Here is a 19,656-nt window from a genome sequence, read left to right as displayed (position 1 = left end):
CATCAAACCTACGTGCAAGAGTTCTGCCTGTTAGACGACCTACAGACTAGCTGTTAACACTCACCACAGACGAGGATATGGAAGTATCTAGACAGCCTGGGCGATTTAACGTGACTCCACCGGACCTACAGGAGGACGCCCTGCTCCGTCCTGGCATCGGCTGAACTGTGGACTGAACTACGGGATTCAACTCCACCCTGTAGAGCCACTAACATGGTTGAAAGTGGAGCAGCTGCACGTTTTGTTATATTTTGACTAAAGTAACAGAAATGTCATGAAGACATCAGAACGTTGTCAATGGTGATCCAATTGAAATTGTAAATGAATACAAATATCTAGGGACAGTGATTAACAGGAAACTGTTATGGGACTCTAATACAGATTTCCTCTATAAAAAAAGGTTTGCAACGACTATATTCCTGCAGAAGAGCCGACAGTTCAGAGTCACATTATGATTCTTTTTTACCGTTCATTCATAGAGTGTTCTCACTTTTTGTTTTATTGCTTGGTTCTTTTCACTGTCAATAGGTAATAAGAACAAACTCAGTAAGATTGTCAACATGTTTATCAAGATTGTAGGCCAACAACGAGTCAGTTTGTCCCGGCTCTGTGAATCCTGTGTGACTGGGAAAGGAGGGGAATCTGCAGTGATTTATCTCATCCCCTCAATGCAGAATATCTGCTGTTTCCACCAGGACGGAGGTGCAGGTGCCGCCTCTGCAGACCTCTATTATACTTCTATTATTCCCTCTAGTATAGCTCTGCTAAATAAACTATAGATGCATTATTAATCTCAGAATCCACAGAATCAGGTTTGGTGTGAAACACTTTAGGATCATTGTGTTAAGTTATGTTATTGTATAGTGTTGTACTGTGCTGTATTATGTCCAATTGTGTAGTATTGTATTGTTCTGTTATTTTTTGTTTTTGACCATGTATTCTTTTTTTCTTTTTTAAGATTTTTTTGGGCTCTAGTGGCCCTTTATTGAAGATGCAGACTGGAAAGGGGTAGAGAGAGAACGGGGAAGACACGCAGCAAAGGTGCGCAGGCCGGGATTCGAACCTGCGACCGCTGCAGGAGGAGGACTGTAGCCTCAGTATATGAGCCGCTGCTTAACCCACTGCGCCACCGAGCGGCCGATTTTGACCATGTATTCTGACATAAATGCCACAGATGCAAAAATAATTTCCTAAAGGACAATAAATTGAAACTAACTAAGAAAACTAAAAGACATAATTTGCCTACTTTAATTCATATTAGCTGGAAAAGGAAAATGCAAATGATCTCAAAGTTTATAATGTTTCCCATACTCCCTATAGGCAATGATATTAACATATTCACAGATATATAAGTAACCTGTTTAGTATTGCAGAAATGTTTATTATTACAATATTTCATGTTATAAAAATGAGGGTTGCATAGCCTGGAGTGTTGGATGCAGTTATAGTTCATAAATATGAACTATATATAATATAATATTTGAATATTGTGATAAAGTCCTTTATTTTCTGTAATGCAATTAAATAACAAAAATATCATTCATTACAAATCAACTGAAATATTGCAAGCCTTTTATTATTTTAATATTGCTGATTATGGCTTACAGTTTAAGATTAAGATTCCCAGAATATTCAAATTTTTTGAGATAGGATATTTGAGTTTTCTTAAACTGTAAACCATGATCAGCAATATTAAAATAATAAAAGGCTTGTAATATTCCAGTTGATTTGTAATGAATCCAGAATGTAGGACATTTTTGCATTACAGATACAAAGTTTATAATGTTTCCCATACTCCCTATAGGCAATGATATTAACATATTCACAGATATATAAGTAACCTGTTTAGTATTGCAGAAATGTTTATTATTACAATATTTCATGTTATAAAAATGAGGGTTGCATAGCCTGGAGTGTTGGATGCAGTTATAGTTCATAAATATGAACTATATATAATATAATATTTGAATATTGTGATAAAGTCCTTTATTTTCTGTAATGCAATTAAATAACAAAAATATCATTCATTACAAATCAACTGAAATATTGCAAGCCTTTTATTATTTTAATATTGCTGATTATGGCTTACAGTTTAAGATTAAGATTCCCAGAATATTCAAATTTTTTGAGATAGGATATTTGAGTTTTCTTAAACTGTAAACCATGATCAGCAATATTAAAATAATAAAAGGCTTGTAATATTCCAGTTGATTTGTAATGAATCCAGAATGTAGGACATTTTTGCATTACAGAAAATAAAGGACTTTATCACAATATTCTAATTTTCTGAGACAGTCCTGTACAGTTAACTGAAATGGGGATAGAAAAATACTGCAGAATCAACCAGTCAGAAGTGACTATGTGATTAAAAAGGCCTTCAAACGTACTCCTACTGGACTGATAGTTAGGTTTTAGTCTCCTCTTCTACAAACAGGACAGATTTATGTACCTTGACTTTGAAATACTTCACTGAGAAAGCTGCTCTCCTGCTGCAGAGACACAGAGAAGCATCACAATCACATCTGGATCTTAACCGGGTTCATCTGCTGAACCGTGACATCAGCAGCGGGTCACGTTTCTCACCACAGGGGCATCAACTGAACACAGAACGACTCATTCAGATTTGTTTTCCTCTTTTATTCAAAGCGAGCCTATACTGATTACATTGCTGCTACTTTCCTGCTGCTGAGGATTCATATGAGTCCGTCATCCAGACAAGTTTCCATCTAGGAACTGAGGAAAAGGACAAGTTAGAGGCTCAGATCCACCGTTCCCCCACACGACGTTAAGACACTGTTACTTTCACTCTGCACAACGTGGCCACGCTCATTTCTATCACATTAGGACATACAGTTTGAGTGTGTTCCCCCTTCACTTCATTTTATTCTCATGTTAAGTGCTACAGCATACATTCAGGGTTACATCACTATATTTAGTCAGTCGGGAGCAAACTTCCTCGTTTTCACCTTCAGATTCGGAATTTCTTGAAAAGAAAAGAAAGATTCTGCTTGCGTGCAAATATCCCCCAGTACACTCAGATAAACTAGTGTGCCTGTAAAATACATACGTTTACTTTTATGATTATGGAGGTTAATCCATAGTAAATAAACTTAGTGGAAAAAGCAACTGCACATTTTCATTCATTCATTTTCTTCAGCCACTTCACTTCTGTTCAGGATCATTTAAGGTCTTTCTGGACGTCGTCACAGCTACATATCTGAACACAACATCGGGAAAACGCAGAGCCAATTCTTCAGCTCACACTTCTCCACCTGGATGAATTAAAGTGGGGGTGAACTCTGGCTGTAAGGAACGATGACGACAATAAAACCCAAGTGACTCACTGCAAAAACTCTAAATCTTACCAGGAATATTTGTCTCATTTTTAGTCAAAAAATCTCATTACACTTAAAACAAGAGACATTACCAGAAAAATAACTTATTTGACAATTTTCTCCTGTTTCAAGTAAATTTTCACTTGAAATAAGTAGAAAAATCTGCCAGTGGAACAAGATTTATCTTCTTATTACAAGCAAAAAAATCTTGTTCCACTGGCAGATTTTTCTACTTATTTACTTGAAACAGGTGAAAATTGTTGTTTTTTCCAGTGATGAGTCTTGTTTTAAAACTTGACTAAAAATGAGACATTTTAACTAGACATAAGACAAATATTCTTGTTAAGATTTTGAGTTTTTGCAGTGCTTGAAATGAATGAAAATGAAAGTACGTCCGATCTGCTAAACCCAGTTAGGCCGTAACGGTCGGGGACATTTGAAAACCAAATCCAATGATCTGAGTGTCGTGACTGTGCTGCAGAAAGACCAGGATGTTCGTACCAACAACAGCCAATCTGACCGCAGGGAGAGCGTTTTTGGGGTCTCCCTGCGTTTGAGGGTAAAAAGCTAAATATCTGAAGGTGAAAACTAGAAAACCTGGTCACAAATAAGATGAATGTGCTCTTTATGGCAATAGTACTGCTCCCTGGTACATACGGTACAAGTGATGCCAGGAAACCCCTGCACGCTCCGAGCTGCAGGACTGATGCTCAGCCAGAGGAGTCGAGAGAAAACAAGGAAAAGAAAAAAGAATAATACAAAACAAACATCATTTGTTGTTCAGTTTGTATAGTTGACATCAGCGTCGGAAGTGCAGCCATGCAGCCTGAGCAGGACGCTCCTCACTTTCAGTCTCCAGGAGCAGATTCAAACCGCTGTCAGGCTTTTTAAAGATGCGATCAAACATTCAAGTCAGGAGAACTCAGAGAGCAGCGTCTGTCCGCCGTCCGTCCGTCTGACGGGGCAGAATCAAACAGCCGGTCTGGTCGGTACGAAGTTACAAGCACCTTGGGTTTTAGGACGGTTCACGGTCCATTTATAGTAGTAGCAATGCCACATTTCTGTCATGTGTTTGAGACGAGGAGACACAGAGACGACAAGCTGGAGGTTTGGATCTGCATGTGGATTTGTTGATTTAAAAAACAACTAAATAAAGGTACAACCTGACTGAAGGGGAACATGAGTATAAAACAGCATGTACCAAACATTAAACCCACTAAACTACCTGGTTGTGTTTGGGAGATTTCCACCTGCAACATAAAAAGTCTAAAGTTCAACCAAAGATCCTGCTGATTTCTGTTTTCAGCATTTTTTCAGCATATTTGGACAAAAAACCCACGAGACGTGCTCCTTTCTGAAACAGCGCTGAGATGATGGAGTAATGAACTGCATAGATACGTTAGAAAACACCGGCGTAGCCCTCAGGCTTCAGGGATCTGTCTCTGCCATCGGGGGGTTTGGCCTGCGTACAGAACTCCCTAAACTCCCTAGAGTCCAGAGACGGATGGACAGACAGACGTAGCAAACCAACGGATACGTTAGTTGAATAAACCATTCAAGAGTCCGTTTTCTTCATGGTTCAGGTAAATGGGCTTCGTCTCCAGGTTCTGTCAGGTGACGACCTAAATACGATGTAGTTGCTTCGGTTACAAATGACTTTAAAATACAGATTTCAACAGTGCGGAAACAAAGTGTTGACGGAGTGCATTAGAAACAGATTGAATGGAAATCTGGACTAATCTTTTACGGAAGAGTATTAGGGCCAGACAGGAGGAAAACAAATTTGAGAGGGGGAAGATTTTTTTTTTACCGTGCACAAAAAAGTCGAAATTTCGTGAATAAGGTCGAAATTTTGAGAATAAAGTTGAAATACAATTTGGTGAATAAAGTGGAAATGTCTCCTCTGGTCCATCAAATCCAGTTAGCAGAGCGACTGACAGGCCGTAACTAACTACTAACTAACTAACTAACTAACTAACTAACTTACATCCTTGGAGTGGAACGTTAAGGGGACGTTTCTGAAGTTATGCAACTGCATATGTGTGATATGTGTTTCAAATCAATATCGTAAAGCCAATTCTTGTATTCTGAATCTTTTTTCTCGAAATTGTACTTCAACATTAATCTCGACATTTCGACTTTTTTTCTCGACATTTCGACTTTTTTCTCAAAGTGCACAATGAAAAAAGAAAAGTTGAAATGTCGAGAAAAAAGTTGAAATGTCAAGAATAATTTTGAAGTCCAAATTTCATGAATAAAGTTGAAATGTTGAGAAAAAGGGCAAATATTTCGACATTTCGACTTTTTTCTCAAAGTGCACAATAAAAAAAATCTTCCCCTCTCAAATATTTTTTCTCCTGCCTGGCCCTAATACTCTTTGGTAAATCTTTAGTGTAATAATAATAGTATTTATTTTATTAGTCCCTCCTCCACCAGGAGCAGTGGCTGCAGTGGCCCGGGGAGCAGTGAGGGTTGAGTGCCTTGCTCAGGGGCCCAGAGTGGTTATCATGGTTGCCAGTGTACTTGTTAACCTGGACCTGGTTTATACGGCGTCTCCGGTGAGGATTAGCTCTGCAGGAATCTGTGCAGCCGGCGGCCAGAGCCGGAAACCAGGCAGGATGAACAAGTTTAAGCTTTAACGGGGGTCATTTAGCAGATCTGTTGGGGGGGCTATCATAGTTATAATCCCTTTCATTCACTGGTTGTCCCTTTAAGAGAAGCACTTTGTTTTAAAATGCATTTCATTTAAGCCACCTTCATCCCTGCAACACTCGTGATCCTGCAGATTTATCTGGTACGGTTAAACCGGGACACGTCTGGAGTCTGGAGTAAACACACATTTATCAGGGGGTCAGAACAAAGTTTAGGTTTGATTAAAGGAGCGAAGAGACGGGAGCAGGAGAGCTCATGTTTGTGTGGTTATATTCATTATTATTAGAGTTACTGCTGCAGGCGTCAGATCTCTGGTCATGTTGGTCTGTTCAGGGGCCAGGGATGATTCCTGGTTGCACGGGTTAGAAGCCGGATCGCTCTGGCAGCTTCTTCACGCCTCTAAAACTCAACTGTGACGGTTGTTCGGTACCTCGCTGTCTATGGGCAGAAATATGTGCCACTAGAAACTGAATTTGAATAATTAATATTTTGAATTTGAATTGCTCAACTTGAATCATTGCATTAAAAAACTGAATCTGAATAGCATAATTTGAAATTGAATTTATTAGTTTGGAACTGAATTTCAATAAACTAGAAACTGAATGTCACTGATGAAGCTGCAGCTCTCTGGAGCTGCTGGAGCTGCTGGAGCCGCTCTCTGGAGCTGCCGTGCTGCACATTCAGCCTGATAAGTTAGATTTCTTCAGGAATCCAGACGCTCCGTCAGTATGAAATGAGCAGACCGGGACAGATAAACGGAGGAACTTGAGGCCGTCGTGTTTCACTAGCGTTCAGGAAAGCGGGTCAGGGTTGGGAGTCGGCCGGAGTCGGGGAGCAGACGGGACAACATGCACTAATAACTGCAGAGATCCGGGTGACGTGCAGACGGCCGGGCCAACGACTCCACCACCAACAAACCAGCAGTCCCAGTGTCTTCAATCAGCTTTAATCCCTTTCACAGTTACCAGGTTCCCATTCAACAGGAAAACGCAGTTTTCAACATTTCAACGTGAACAAAGAGGTTTCCCAAACAGTAACTAACCTACACTGTAACCACGGTAACAGACGCTGGTCAACGGAACAGCCCTCGTCTCCTCCGCCGCGCTGCCCGGACCGACCGCGGCCTGCAGCGTCTCCAGCTCCGCTAAGATAATATTTGGTTTCAGTTGCATCAACATTTAGTGAGGACATTAAATAATCATGTGATGGGTATAGTAGGAGGTTTGTGTTGGTGCAGCCTCTCTGCACCAGCTGCACCGGCGGGCCTCTGCAGCGCCGCACGCTCCGACCTGCCGGGAGGAGAACAGAACGCTCCCGTGGTGGTGTCGGGGGAGGACAGGACTCTCTTCAGAGCCTCAGCTCGTTGGCTACTTTGGAAGCAATGTTTTTGAAGGCTATGGACGTGCCGGAGATCCGTTTGAAGCGCACGCCGTTGAGCGACAGGCGGGGCAGTTTGCACACCTCGATCTCCCACTGCACCAGCGTGTCCTGGCGGGCGTCTCCGTGCACGCAGAACAGCAGGTAGCGCTCGCGCTGCTCGTAGTCACAGTTGTGGGCGTCCAGGACGCGGCGCAGCTCCTTCATCATGTCCCCGGGCTCCATGGAGGACGTGGTCTTCATGCTCCAGGTGAAGCGCAGAGACCGAGGCTTGGACTCACGGCCGTCCTCTCTGGGCTCGCCCGAGAAGCTCCTGGGGGAAACACAAAAGCACGGCCGACATTAAACTACCACGCACAACAATACTGCAGGATTTACCACCAGGCCCGTGTCATGGAAAAATTCAAAACATTGTATTTTTCCAACAGGGGGGCAGCAGCTGTGGGGAGCAGGATGGTGGGGGGGGCGGCTGCGAGAAAGAGACTACGCCTCTTTTGTAAATGTGTGCCTTAGGAGAACTGGCACCTATGCGTCTGTCATGCGCAGGTGGGTCTTTCATGTTACTAGCATCCAATGAGCAGCCAAGTCTAACCCAATTCCTATATAAAGAATTCAGGCCACTTATGGGGAGACTCGACTGCCCAAGCCTGTGTGCTGCAGTCGACTCTCCTGGCGTGCACCTAGTTAACTTTGATAATCTCGAGCTCACCGGTGTTGTAGTTTTGTTAAGGATCGTTACTTTACTTTGTGGAAATGTATACATTTCCACAACACCCGTTTCACATTGATTTATCAGGATTCTAAATGTTTTAAAAAGTACCGAATTGGCCCGAATATAAGATTTTGTTTTTTGCATTGAAATAAGACTGAAAAAGTGGGGGTCGTCTTCCAATCGGGGTCTAGACATTATACCCATTCACAACGCTAGATGGTGCCAGATATCTTTAAAGGGGACCTATGGTCTCTCCTCACCCTGCCAACTCAGAGAAAGAATTTAGCAACTAAATTCTGCAGTGTCCGTACACCCCGTCCGGAGGATCCTTCCAGTGTCATGTGACTTCTACGAGCCGTTCAGATTCTGCGCCTATGGTGACGTCACGATAGGCGCAGAGGTTTGGTCTCCGCTGCTGAAACCACGCCCACAACCAACTCCGCCGGCCGGAGCTTCAGCCATTGTTCCGAAGCGGTGGCTGTTTGAACAACGAGGGACATTCAAAATGAGGTTTTGCATCGACATTTACCCTCATAAAAGGATCAGTTCCAACAGAACGGACCCGGCAACTGCACACGAGTCAGCGGAAAGTGACGTTATTTTTTTATGTTATTTATATTTTTTTACAAGTATGATCTTTGCATGGGCTAAGTATTTAGCTTAGCTCTGGAGCACCGGAGCCACTCACCGGACCGGTGAGCAGCTCCGGTAGCTCAAGTGTTCCCTAACGGAGTGTTAGGTAACACCGGAGCTCTATTAGTACCGTAATACATTTTTTTCTGTTCATGGTTTCAGATCTTCCAAGCACCTGAAGCTTCAACGACACCTTCAGAAGACGCACGGTCCTTCCTTGAGCCAGCAATAGTGCATACATGTTATTTATATACAACTTATGTTCTTATTTTTTTAACAATAAAGTTGCCATTTATGAAAATTCAGTGTTGTGATTTCTTTACAGTTAACATGATTCATTTGTCTTGTAACATATGATGAGGAATTGGAGTAAATAACTGTGGTGTACCTGTTTAGAATTAAATTAAATCTTCCTGTGTGAAGACGAGGTGACTAAAGGCTGATTTATGGTTCCGCGTTACACCAACGCAGAGCCTACGGCGTAGGGTACGTGTCGATTTAACGCAGAACCGTAAATCAGGCTTTAAGATCCGTTTACAGCGTGTAACTTAATGAGAGCGTCCGACTATCACGTCGAGCTGCGTGACATCGGACGCTCTCTGTCCACACTGAAACCTTTAAACTCTCTCTGTCCACACTGAAACCTTTAAACTCTCTCTGTCCACACTGAAACCTTTAAACTCTCTCTGTCCACACTGAAACTGTTAAACTCTCTCTGTCCACACTGAAACTGTTAAACTCTCTCTGTCCACACTGAAACCGTTAAACTCTCTCTGTCCACACTGAAACTGTTAAACTCTCTCTGTCCACACTGAAACCATTAAACTCTCTCTGTCCACACTGAAACCGTTAAACTCTCTCTGTCCACACTGAAACTGTTAAACTCTCTCTGTCCACACTGAAACTGTTAAACTCTCTCTGTCCACACTGAAACTGTTAAACTCTCTCTGTCCACACTGAAACCATTAAACGCTCTCTGTCCACACTGAAACCATTAAACTCTCTCTGTCCACACTGAAACCGTTAAACTCTCTCTGTCCACACTGAAACCGTTAAACTCTCTCTGTCCACACTGAAACTGTTAAACTCTCTCTGTCCACACTGAAACTGTTAAACTCTCTCTGTCCACACTGAAACCATTAAACGCTCTCTGTCCACACTGAAACCATTAAACTCTCTCTGTCCACACTGAAACCGTTAAACTCGCGACCAGTTAGGACAGTCCAATAGAAAAAAATAAAGCAATGGAATTTATTTTTTTCGAAACTCGCTCGCATGCTGCTCTCTTCTGCGGGAGAGAGGCTTTGTTCCCTCCCCTGCTACACGTCATTCAAGCAGCCAATCAGCACAGAGCCTCATTATCATAGCCTCGCCTCCCCTTAGAATCCAGCACAGATTCTGAGGTTAGAAGCGGTAAAACTATAGACATGGCCCAGAGGCTGAATTTCTGATTTATGTAAAAAAAAAAACAAGCTTTTGATTGTTTTTAAGACATTCAAGACCTGTTTAAAATATACATTAAATGCCATAATAGGTCTCCTTTAAAGCCAACCCCCGTCACGAAGAAGAAAAATAAAAATAGCGGTAAGAAAGCAAAGAGAAGAAAATAAGAGAAGGGATAACAGAAAATAGAGAAACGTAGCGACAATCTGGAGAAAAGTGGGCGGAAGATCGGCAGGTGAGAAGTTATGATGCAAACTTCAACATGATGATTTGAATGAGGCAAAATAACATGCTTTTTCTCTCGAATATATTGTTATAATCATTTGTTTCAGATGTACTGTAATTATTTTCTGTATAAAAATTGAATTTGGTGTTCAAAAAGTCTTTTTTCCAACTTAAGTCCTGAAAAAGAGGGCGTCGTCTTATAATCAGGGTCGTCTTAGATTCGGGCCATTAACAAAAAAACAATAACTTTTATGACGGAAGAAGGCTAATCCCTCTTTCCTTCCAGCTCACCTGAAACTTACTAGGTTTAAAATGACATTAAACTCTTCAGGGATAATTTGGGTGGTGACACAAATTGGACAAATGAGTTGATAAATGTAATGTGATCTGCTGGAGTGTGGAGGCCGGCGTCCCCGCTGCTACTGACCTGCGCACGAACTTGGAGGTGAACTTGCCGATGAGGGAGGTGGAGTTGCCCCGCTGGGCCGTGTGCTGGCCCAGGCTGGGCGAGGCCGGCGGGCCGTTGTAGGTGGCCGGCAGCCGGTCCCGCAGCTGGGCGCCGTGGAAGGTGGAGCGGGTGGAGGAGCCCCGGGGGAAGCGGGCCCGGTCCGGCGTGCCGCTGCTGCTGGTGACGCTGAAGGCTGACGGTGACGACGGCGCCTGGCTGCTGGTGCTGGGGGGGGGGTGGGCAAGGTGGGTTTATTTATACAGCACAATTCAACACAAGGTCATTCAAAGTGCTTTACATCAAGATTAAAAGCGGCAAGACACAATTAAACACTAAAAAACAAATGCAATGATAAGAAAACAGGTAAAATTAAATCTGCAAGCAGCGATGAACGGGCCCTCCACCCTTGTGCACGTTCAGGCTGCAGTGGAAGCTTGTATGACTTGATGTAGATTCTTCAGGCCTGGACATTTAGCGGATGAAACCACCCACAACTCTCTATATCAAACCATTCAAAAGTTATGGCAGAAAGTAGGAACTATCAGATATCGACCAATCGAAAGGGGGGGGGGGGGGCGCGCTTTTTGGTGTCTATCGTGGCCACGGTTACACTTTTGACTGAGCAAAGTAATGCGCATCGTTGCAGGATGGAGACGCACATTTTGATGTATAACACACCTGGGTGCACGTTATGGTTCGGGCCGTATTAACGGCCGAAGACATGGCATAAATTGCGCCAAAACTACACGATTAATTCAAAATGGCCGACTTCCTGTTGGGTTTCGGCCATGGCACCAAGAGACTTTTCTTTAAGTTGTGCCATGATCCAGGTGTGTACCGATTTTTGTGCATGTATGTTAAACCGTATTGTGGGGCTTGAGGCAGAAAGTTTTCTAGGGGGCGCGGTTGAGCCATTAGGCCACGCCCATTAATGCAAACCATTAAATATCAAATTTATCACCAGGCCTGGCTTGGTGCAAAATTTGGTGACTTTTGGGGCACGTTTAGGGGGAAAAAAAGGCCCTAATTTCGTCGGAAGAAAAATAAAAACGAGAACTCCTACAGATACAATAGGCCCTAATAATAAAAAGCACAAGTTGTTAAAAGTGAGGACAGTAGAGTACAGCAGGTACATCTCATTCTTAAAATGGCAAGAATGACGTTTCTATAAGGTCAAAAGGTACAAAGACCGGGTCAAATACAGTATTACAAAAGTAATGTGTGCCGATTCGTGCGGTGAATCAGACCAAACCATGTTACCATGGAAACAGTCAAGAACCTGCTGACTGAACCTTTAAATAGACCCTCCAGGAATCCGCGATTCCGTGATCGCGGAATTTTTCGCGGATTTCACGGCTGTCCGTGGATTTACAGACCTTCCGTGGATTTCAATGTCTGGTGCAGAAAAATCACTTTTACTGGGGTTAATATTGCATATGTCCGCGCTGAATATGCGAATTATGCGGGGCTCGCTTGATTTCACCGCATCATCGCCGCGCATTTTCGCATAAAGTTTGGAAAAAGGGGGAAGTGTTGTGAGTCACATGTCGGGACGCCCGGTCGCGACGTGCGGGACCCGCCCGGGGACCTCCGCACCCCTCGCAACCGCCACCCCCCAAACAGCAGCTCTCACCCGCGGGGGTGAGAGGAAAAAGAGAGCCTGCTTGCGCGGGGGGGGGCGGCTGCCGGGGGACTCAGGATCCGCGCTGACCGCGCACCACTGCGCCTGCGAGGGCCGGCGGAGGCGGAGCTCCCATCCACTTGGGGGATCTTGCCGGCGGACGCGTGGGGTGACGGAGCCCCAGCTCGTCCCCTCGCTGTGCCGGTTCGCCCGGCAATCACCCGAGCACCGAGCCGCGGGCTGGAGGGAGAGAGGCGGCCGGCCCCCGGGCTGCGACCGCCCCTCTCCTCTCCACCTGCGCTCTCCTTTTTTTTTCTCCTACGACCTTAGATCAGACGAGACAGCCCGCTGAATTTAAGAGGGAAGAGCTCAGCGCCCAATCCACAACTTCCTGCATATTTCGCATATTTTGCAACATCCCGCATATTCCGCAATTTCACCGCATAAAAGCACATAAAAAACCTGCACATTTAATCGCATAATCAATTATTTTAGCCCGCAAAATCAAGGATTTTAGCCCGCAAAATCAAGGATTTTAGCCCGCGGAATCAAGGATTTTAGCCCGCGTTTTTCTGGAGGGTCTATTTAAACGTGCAAACAGCAGCTGTTTACCTCTGGTACTCTGCGTTGTCATCGATGGGGGGGAGGCAGGACTTCATGGGATGTCCTGAGGCCGACATGGACTTGACGTGACGGGGACGAGTGGAGGAGACGGTTGCCCCCGGCGACGGAGAGGGGGATGCAGCGCTGACTTCAGGTAGACTGAAACACAAAGCTAGGAGGGATTTATCTGGAGGAGGGCAGGGCGGTAAAAGTGGCGTCGTTCTTCCCACCTGTTTTCCTTCCCGTTGGGAACGGCAGAGTGGCGCTCAGCGCCGCTCCTCTCAGACACGTACGTGTTCCTCCGGGTCATGCTCTGAAACACACGGTGAGAATCACATCCAACGTCTCGCTGGTGGTCTAAGTGACGCTATCGTATCACACTATGCCTGTGTTGAAAAAATTGATTTCCCAATTCTAAATCGATTCTCATATTAATTCCTAAAAATTTATTCATATTCCTAAAGATCGATTTTTTTTCTTTTATTTATTTATGTATTTTTTTTTTTTTCATCATTAAATTACAACTTTTGGTTATTTTTTTGTTTATCCCCAAAAAAGGAATGTTTTGTTGGACACGAGAATAACTGGTGCCATGTTTTTGCCTTTAAATATGTTTAAAGGTATGAAAACGTAAAAGTGTTAGGTTATATTTGCATAAATTGTCTATATTTCATTACTTTATATACTGTCTTGGGGTTACATTTGCAAAAAATGCTAAAAACCAAATTCTTAAAAATTAAAAACCAAAATAGACCGAAAATGGAAAAATTTGAAACGGAATGTGGGAAAAAATAAAACCGATTTCATCCGTCTCTGTTTCCTCCCTGGATCTGTTTGGTAATTCTGACCCACGATGTTTCCTAAAGCAGTTCTATCAGCATTCTGGGAGCTGATTGGTCCTTACAGCATCATTAGCTGCAATACTTGCTGTTGAATCTCTATATAATACTAGTATTAATATTTTGCAGAACTACAGTCATATAATTCATGCAACAGCTCAAAAAACAGTTTTAATAACACTAACCCAAATCAATATCGGAATCAAATCGAATTGGATCGAATAAAATCTTGATAATCGATTCTGAATCTTAAGAATCGGAATCTAACCGATTCTTGACATAAGAATGAATGACATAAGAGATCTGGTGTCAAACCAGACTGAGGCTCCTCACCCCGGAGGACGTGGCCGACTTCCTGCGGTCCTGCATCCCCATGGGAGACGCCGGCTCCTCCTTCTTTTCGCTGTCCACGCTGTTGGCATGGCAACGCTTGGTGTAGGAGACGGGCGGGGGGATAGAGGGCGCCACTGAAACACAAACACACACGAGTCCAGGGGTGATCCACATGTGTTGGACAAAGCCCAAGTACTCCGTTAAATCTGTTCACTTCACTTGTGTGGAGCCAATCAGCAGCAAACCTCATCTCAAGACACTTTACACAGTCAGAAACTCCATCCCATTCAATCACATTCAGTGTAATCAATTTATAATCCAATTCACTCAGAACTAGGGGTGTAACGATACACTAATCTCACGATACGGTACGATACATGATATTGAGGTCACGATAACGATACGATATTATAGCAGTATTTTTTTAACAACCTTGAATGAGGAACATATGACTGGAAAAAAATGTCTTATTTGAAAGACACAAAATACAAAACAATACTGTGCGTTTGCCCTATTGTTACAGTTTGTAATGCTTTATAACTGTTTAAGTTTTAAAGAGAAAGCCAGGCCAACCATTTTCCACAAACTGAATTAAAAGTAAATGTCAGGTTTGCATTATGATCTTCAGTTTCATACAAGTACAAATATTTAGCCACAAACTCAATAGTTTCTCTCATGTATGACTTGACTTTTTTCTTTTCAAGAAATTTAACAACTAAAATTAAATAAATAAAAGTAAATAAATACATACAATTTGACATCATAAAAGAGATTGATTCATGCTAACCTTATAAGTAGATTTATTTTTGTTAAGAAGGTTATTTTGGTAATTCAGGGTTGATTATTTTATAAATATATTCTTTATATTCTGATGTAAATCAGGGACTATAATGACACTAGTCAGTTTATCTGTAGTGATTAGTCTGGTTTAGATTGGGCGGAGTGATACGCCACAGTACGACACTAGGTGCTGTGTTGATGTTCTAAAATCCTACACTGTTGAGGGACATTAAAGTACACTGGAACTCAGCAGAAGTTTCCCCGTGTTTATCCTACTCACAACCCCAAAAAGGTTTAATTTAATAAGGTAAGGCTGAACTCTACACCAGCCTTACATCAGTACAAGTTCAGAGCTCAAAACGGGACCGCAAAACGGAACTAGTTTCTTCTGAGCGGAGGAAGATTTTGGTCCGCGGGTTGAGGCGTGGTCGGATCCGCGTTACTAGTCAACACAATAGATTAATATTAATAACCCAATATCGCGATACAGTTTGTCACCTCCACGACACGTTTCGTGACGTTTTTGTATCGTGAAATTTCGTGGCACGATATATTGTTACACCCCTATCAATTTATAATCCAATTCACTCAAAAGTCAAAACTAATGTCAATGCAGACATTGGACACTGGACCAGTGGACGGAGAAGCTGTATTGGACTTCCAGCAACGTTTCTGACTCACATGAGTTGTAAAGGGTGAGGAGGGAGAGGAAGGATTGGACTCACCGTGGTCACTGAAGCGCCGCTGCTTCTGGGAAGTGGCCGCAGTGCGAGAATGTGCCGGGGACTGACTGGAGCCGTTGATGTCGCTCACGGGGCGCGACCTGGGAACCAGGTTCCCGCTGGAGAAAGACTCGCTGGAGGCCTCGAACTGCAGGAGACACAGCAGAGGATTGTGGGTAGAGGACTGGCTCATGCACGGACTGGCCGTAGCTGCGTTCAGATGTATCGCTTATGAAAATGGCATCATCTAAAACCCCCAACCGGTGAGGCTTCACAAACCTCTGAAGACTTCTTCCCCAGCAGCAGGTACGTTGCAGTCGCCTCGTTGTATTTCTGAGTGTCCAAAGCCTTCCTTACGTCGTCCTTAGCAAACCCCATCGTCTCCATGAGATCTGACGGGTCAGAAGAAAACACGGCACACTGAGCCGGGGTTGAAGGTAAAGGTAAGGTCTATAGAGGGAAACTTTACGTCTAAGAGCCATTTCTAAGGTTGGAAAACCAAAAACAGCACAATCGTGCTTCGGGCAGGAAACACCAACAAGGTGGAGGGTTAAGGTTCAAATCCAGGATCCGTTCTAGCCAGTTACATCAGGATGAGAAGCTGGAAATAATAGCTGATCCCCCCCATGATGAACATCTCCTGTGAGTCATAACAGTCAGTTGACTTGGTGTCTAAAACTACAGAAGAGTATTAGGGCCAGGCAGGAGAAAAATAAAAATATTTTAGAGGAAGAACATTTTTTTTTCATTATGCACTTCGAGAAAAATGTCGAAATGTCGAGAAAAAAGTTGAAATGTCGAGAAAAAAGTTGAAATGTCGAGAAAAATGTCGAAATGTCGAGAAAAAAGTCGAAATGTCGTGAAAAAAGGCAAAACTTCGACTTTATTCACAAAATTTCGACTTTATTCTTGAAATTGTATTTCAACATTAATCTCGACATTTCGACTTTTTTCTCAAAGTGCACAATAAAAAAATCTTCCCCTCTCAAATATTTTTTCCCCTGCATGGCCCTAATACTCTTCTGTACTAAAACAGATGCCCACCATTAAGATATGTATATTTCTTTTCTCTTCAGTGATCAATGGAGTCATGAGTGAGGGGAAACGTGTTGGTGAAATCTGTACAGCTTATTAGACTCTGAAAACAACAACGTTATTTGAGAACCATGAAGAAATGAATAAGGTATTTTGTTATGATAACAGTAAGCAAAAGGCTAACTTGTTCATGAATCAAGCTGCTCATCCAGTTATAATCCAGGCAGAAGTGTTCACCACGCTGTGAGGGAAACATTCAGAGAACATGGCTCCACTGTAACAACCTGCTGACACCACCGCCGCCACGGGGGGGGGGATGTAACACCAAGGCAAACACTCCCATGTGGACTTCATTCCTTTCTGGAGTTTCATTTAAAACAGCTAAATCAAGGTCTTGCAGGACACGGCAGAGTCAGAATGACTGTGTTTCCATGCATCAATAACCCTTTTAAAACCCGAATATTGTCAATAACCCGAATTTACACGGCCATGTAAACACCAATAACCCCTTTGAATAACCTGAATTTGCTTGTTTTTAAAAACCCCAATATGAGCCCTGGGTTACTCCTTTTAAAACCTGAATATTGGGTCATGTAAACGCCAAACGGAATATCCCCATCAAACGGAACAGGAATTTGTTTTCTGCACATGCTCTGTTCACAAGGAATCCTGGTCTTTTGAGTCCAGGAAGTTCTTATAAACACGGAGAAACCAAGACCAGGAGGAGACTAATCACTTCATAAATGTAATGAAGGATATGAACATTTCTGCATTTGTAGACGGTAGAAAGTACCGGGATAGAAGATTTACAAGAAGGTGAGAGAAAAGTTGCGCGAAGCAGCATTTGTTTTGAATTTGGATACAGGAAGAGGAAGCGGAAATTACGGTAATTGCGTCATCACGTTCTCCGTGCGTCGCTGGTTTGATCCAGATATCCCAAATGATTAATTACCATGTACACAGGGATAACCCTGTTTGCTCACGCATGGAAACGGAATATTTTGAATGTTTCAGTAACCGGAATATTAGCAATAACCTGAATTTTGACTGCATGTAAACGTAGTCAATGACTCTTGGGTAAACTATCTAACAAACAGGGTTGGCCACGGCCAAAGACTAAAGTGACCACTATTCTGATGTGACACGGTGCAGTGGCAGCAGTGTTGTGCATGAACCAGTTCAAATGAACGCGTTCATTCAACACATTCATTTCTGTGAGAACGTTGAACTGAACGTGCAAATAAAGAACTTGAACCTGAACTTGTTCAAACTCAACAAAAGTCATCCTGAAAGGAAAGTGGCATTCTGGTTTAGCAGCTGTTAAGAAATCATGCAAAAGAGCAGAAATAGTGTTGCTGGTGGTGAAGGGAAGAGTCAGGGTGACCCTGCCAGTAGCAGGATGACCTGAGGGAGTTATCCTCCTCCCCCAACCACCCATGCTGCAGGACTGGGGGGTGTGATGACACGCATCATTATCTCCTCAGGGTGCCGTTTGCCTCAACACAACTAAATATTTCACAGTACAAAAACAGTAACTTGGTATACAGGACTGTCTCAGAAAATTAGAATATTGTGATTTTCTGTAATGCAATTAAAAAAACAAAAATGTCATACATTCTGGATTCATTACAAATCAAATTAAATATTGCAAGCCTTTTATTATTTTAATATTGCTGATCATGGCTTACAGCTTAAGAAAACTCAAATATCCTCTCTCAAAATTTTTTATTTAATTCTTAATCTTAAACTGTAAACCATAATCAGCAATATTAAAATAATAAAAGGCTTGCAATATTTCAGGTGTTTTGTAATGAATCCAGAATGTATGACATTTTTGTTTTATTTAATTGCATTACAGAAAATAAAGAACTTTATCACAATATTCTAATTTTTCTGAGACAGTCCTGTATACTTAGATATACGTATTATATTTATATCATAGTTATATTATATTTATGATAGAGCTTACATCTGGTATTAAACAGGTTATTTTTGTAAAAATTATATATATTTATACAAATTAGTGTATAGTATAAAAAGTAAATACAGACATATAATTTATGTTTAGTTGTGTAAATGGGGTGGGATTAAATAAGTTTATACTTCCCCCACTCCTTTTCGAACATGTAACTGAAATATGTGTTTTGATGTTGGTTTTTTTTCTTTATGTGCTGGAATGCCCACCTGTATTTGTTTTCTTATCTTTTTTTCTTGTTTTTTTATACATGTTTGAAATAAACAAAACGAACGAACAAACTTCGGTGACTAGTTCAAAAAAATAAGAAATAAGTGAAAGAGGAGTAGTATCTGACCGATGCGGCGGAGGTCACTGAGGTCCTGCTCCGGCTCCAGGTACGGCTTCAGCAGCGTCTCCTCGTAGCCGGCGTTCATCCAGCGCTCCTTCATGATTTGCTGAAAAGCAACAGAAACAGGAACACTGTGGTGTCACCGAGCAGCCGTTTACTGGGAGGAACTACCATCAAAATTCCTGTACGGTAATCCCTGGCTATAACGCGGTTCTCCTTTCACGTCTCGCTGCTTCACAGATTTGCATTGTGCATCATGTTCTGCATTCTGATTGGCTAAACAGTCTCCCCGCTTCTTTACTTCCTGTGTCAATAACGTTGGTTGCTTAGCAACAAGCAGAGAACGACCAATGAGCTTCAGCAGCAGCTCAAGAACGGGACCTTTGATGAATCGTTCATTACAGTCTCAGATATAATCCATGGTGGCATGTTGGTTTAGAAGAATCTTTTTACCCAGAAGAAAAAAGAGCGACAACAACGACCCATAACTATGTTCTTCTCTGGAAAAAAACACCCCTGCACCGCGGCTTTAGGAGAAAAAGACGCTACAGAGGGAGTCAGGAATCAGGATGCAGCAACATCAGAAGAGCAG

The 19,656-nt window shown here is 42.6% G+C and overlaps 1 protein-coding gene across 1 annotated transcript in view; it reads right to left on the bottom strand.

The window, feature by feature from the left end:
- Positions 1–2,616: 2,616 nt before the first annotated feature.
- Positions 2,617–19,656, bottom strand: part of mark1 (MAP/microtubule affinity-regulating kinase 1) — a 63,294-nt gene continuing 46,254 nt past the window's right edge. Inside the window, exons 11-18 of the mRNA XM_061726117.1 lie at positions 19,071–19,170; positions 16,003–16,115; positions 15,727–15,871; positions 14,222–14,355; positions 13,280–13,362; positions 13,059–13,208; positions 10,805–11,050; positions 2,617–7,677 (exon numbers count right to left, since the gene is read on the bottom strand). Coding sequence (XP_061582101.1) covers positions 7,335–7,677; positions 10,805–11,050; positions 13,059–13,208; positions 13,280–13,362; positions 14,222–14,355; positions 15,727–15,871; positions 16,003–16,115; positions 19,071–19,170 — 1,314 coding nt within the window. The 3' untranslated portion in view covers positions 2,617–7,334. The remainder of the gene's footprint in view (positions 7,678–10,804; positions 11,051–13,058; positions 13,209–13,279; positions 13,363–14,221; positions 14,356–15,726; positions 15,872–16,002; positions 16,116–19,070; positions 19,171–19,656) is intronic.

This window comes from Cololabis saira, chromosome 1 (assembly GCF_033807715.1).
Source record: "Cololabis saira isolate AMF1-May2022 chromosome 1, fColSai1.1, whole genome shotgun sequence".
Classification (NCBI taxonomy): Eukaryota; Metazoa; Chordata; class Actinopteri; order Beloniformes; family Belonidae; genus Cololabis; species Cololabis saira.
This window is presented reverse-complemented; position numbering and strand designations above follow the sequence as displayed.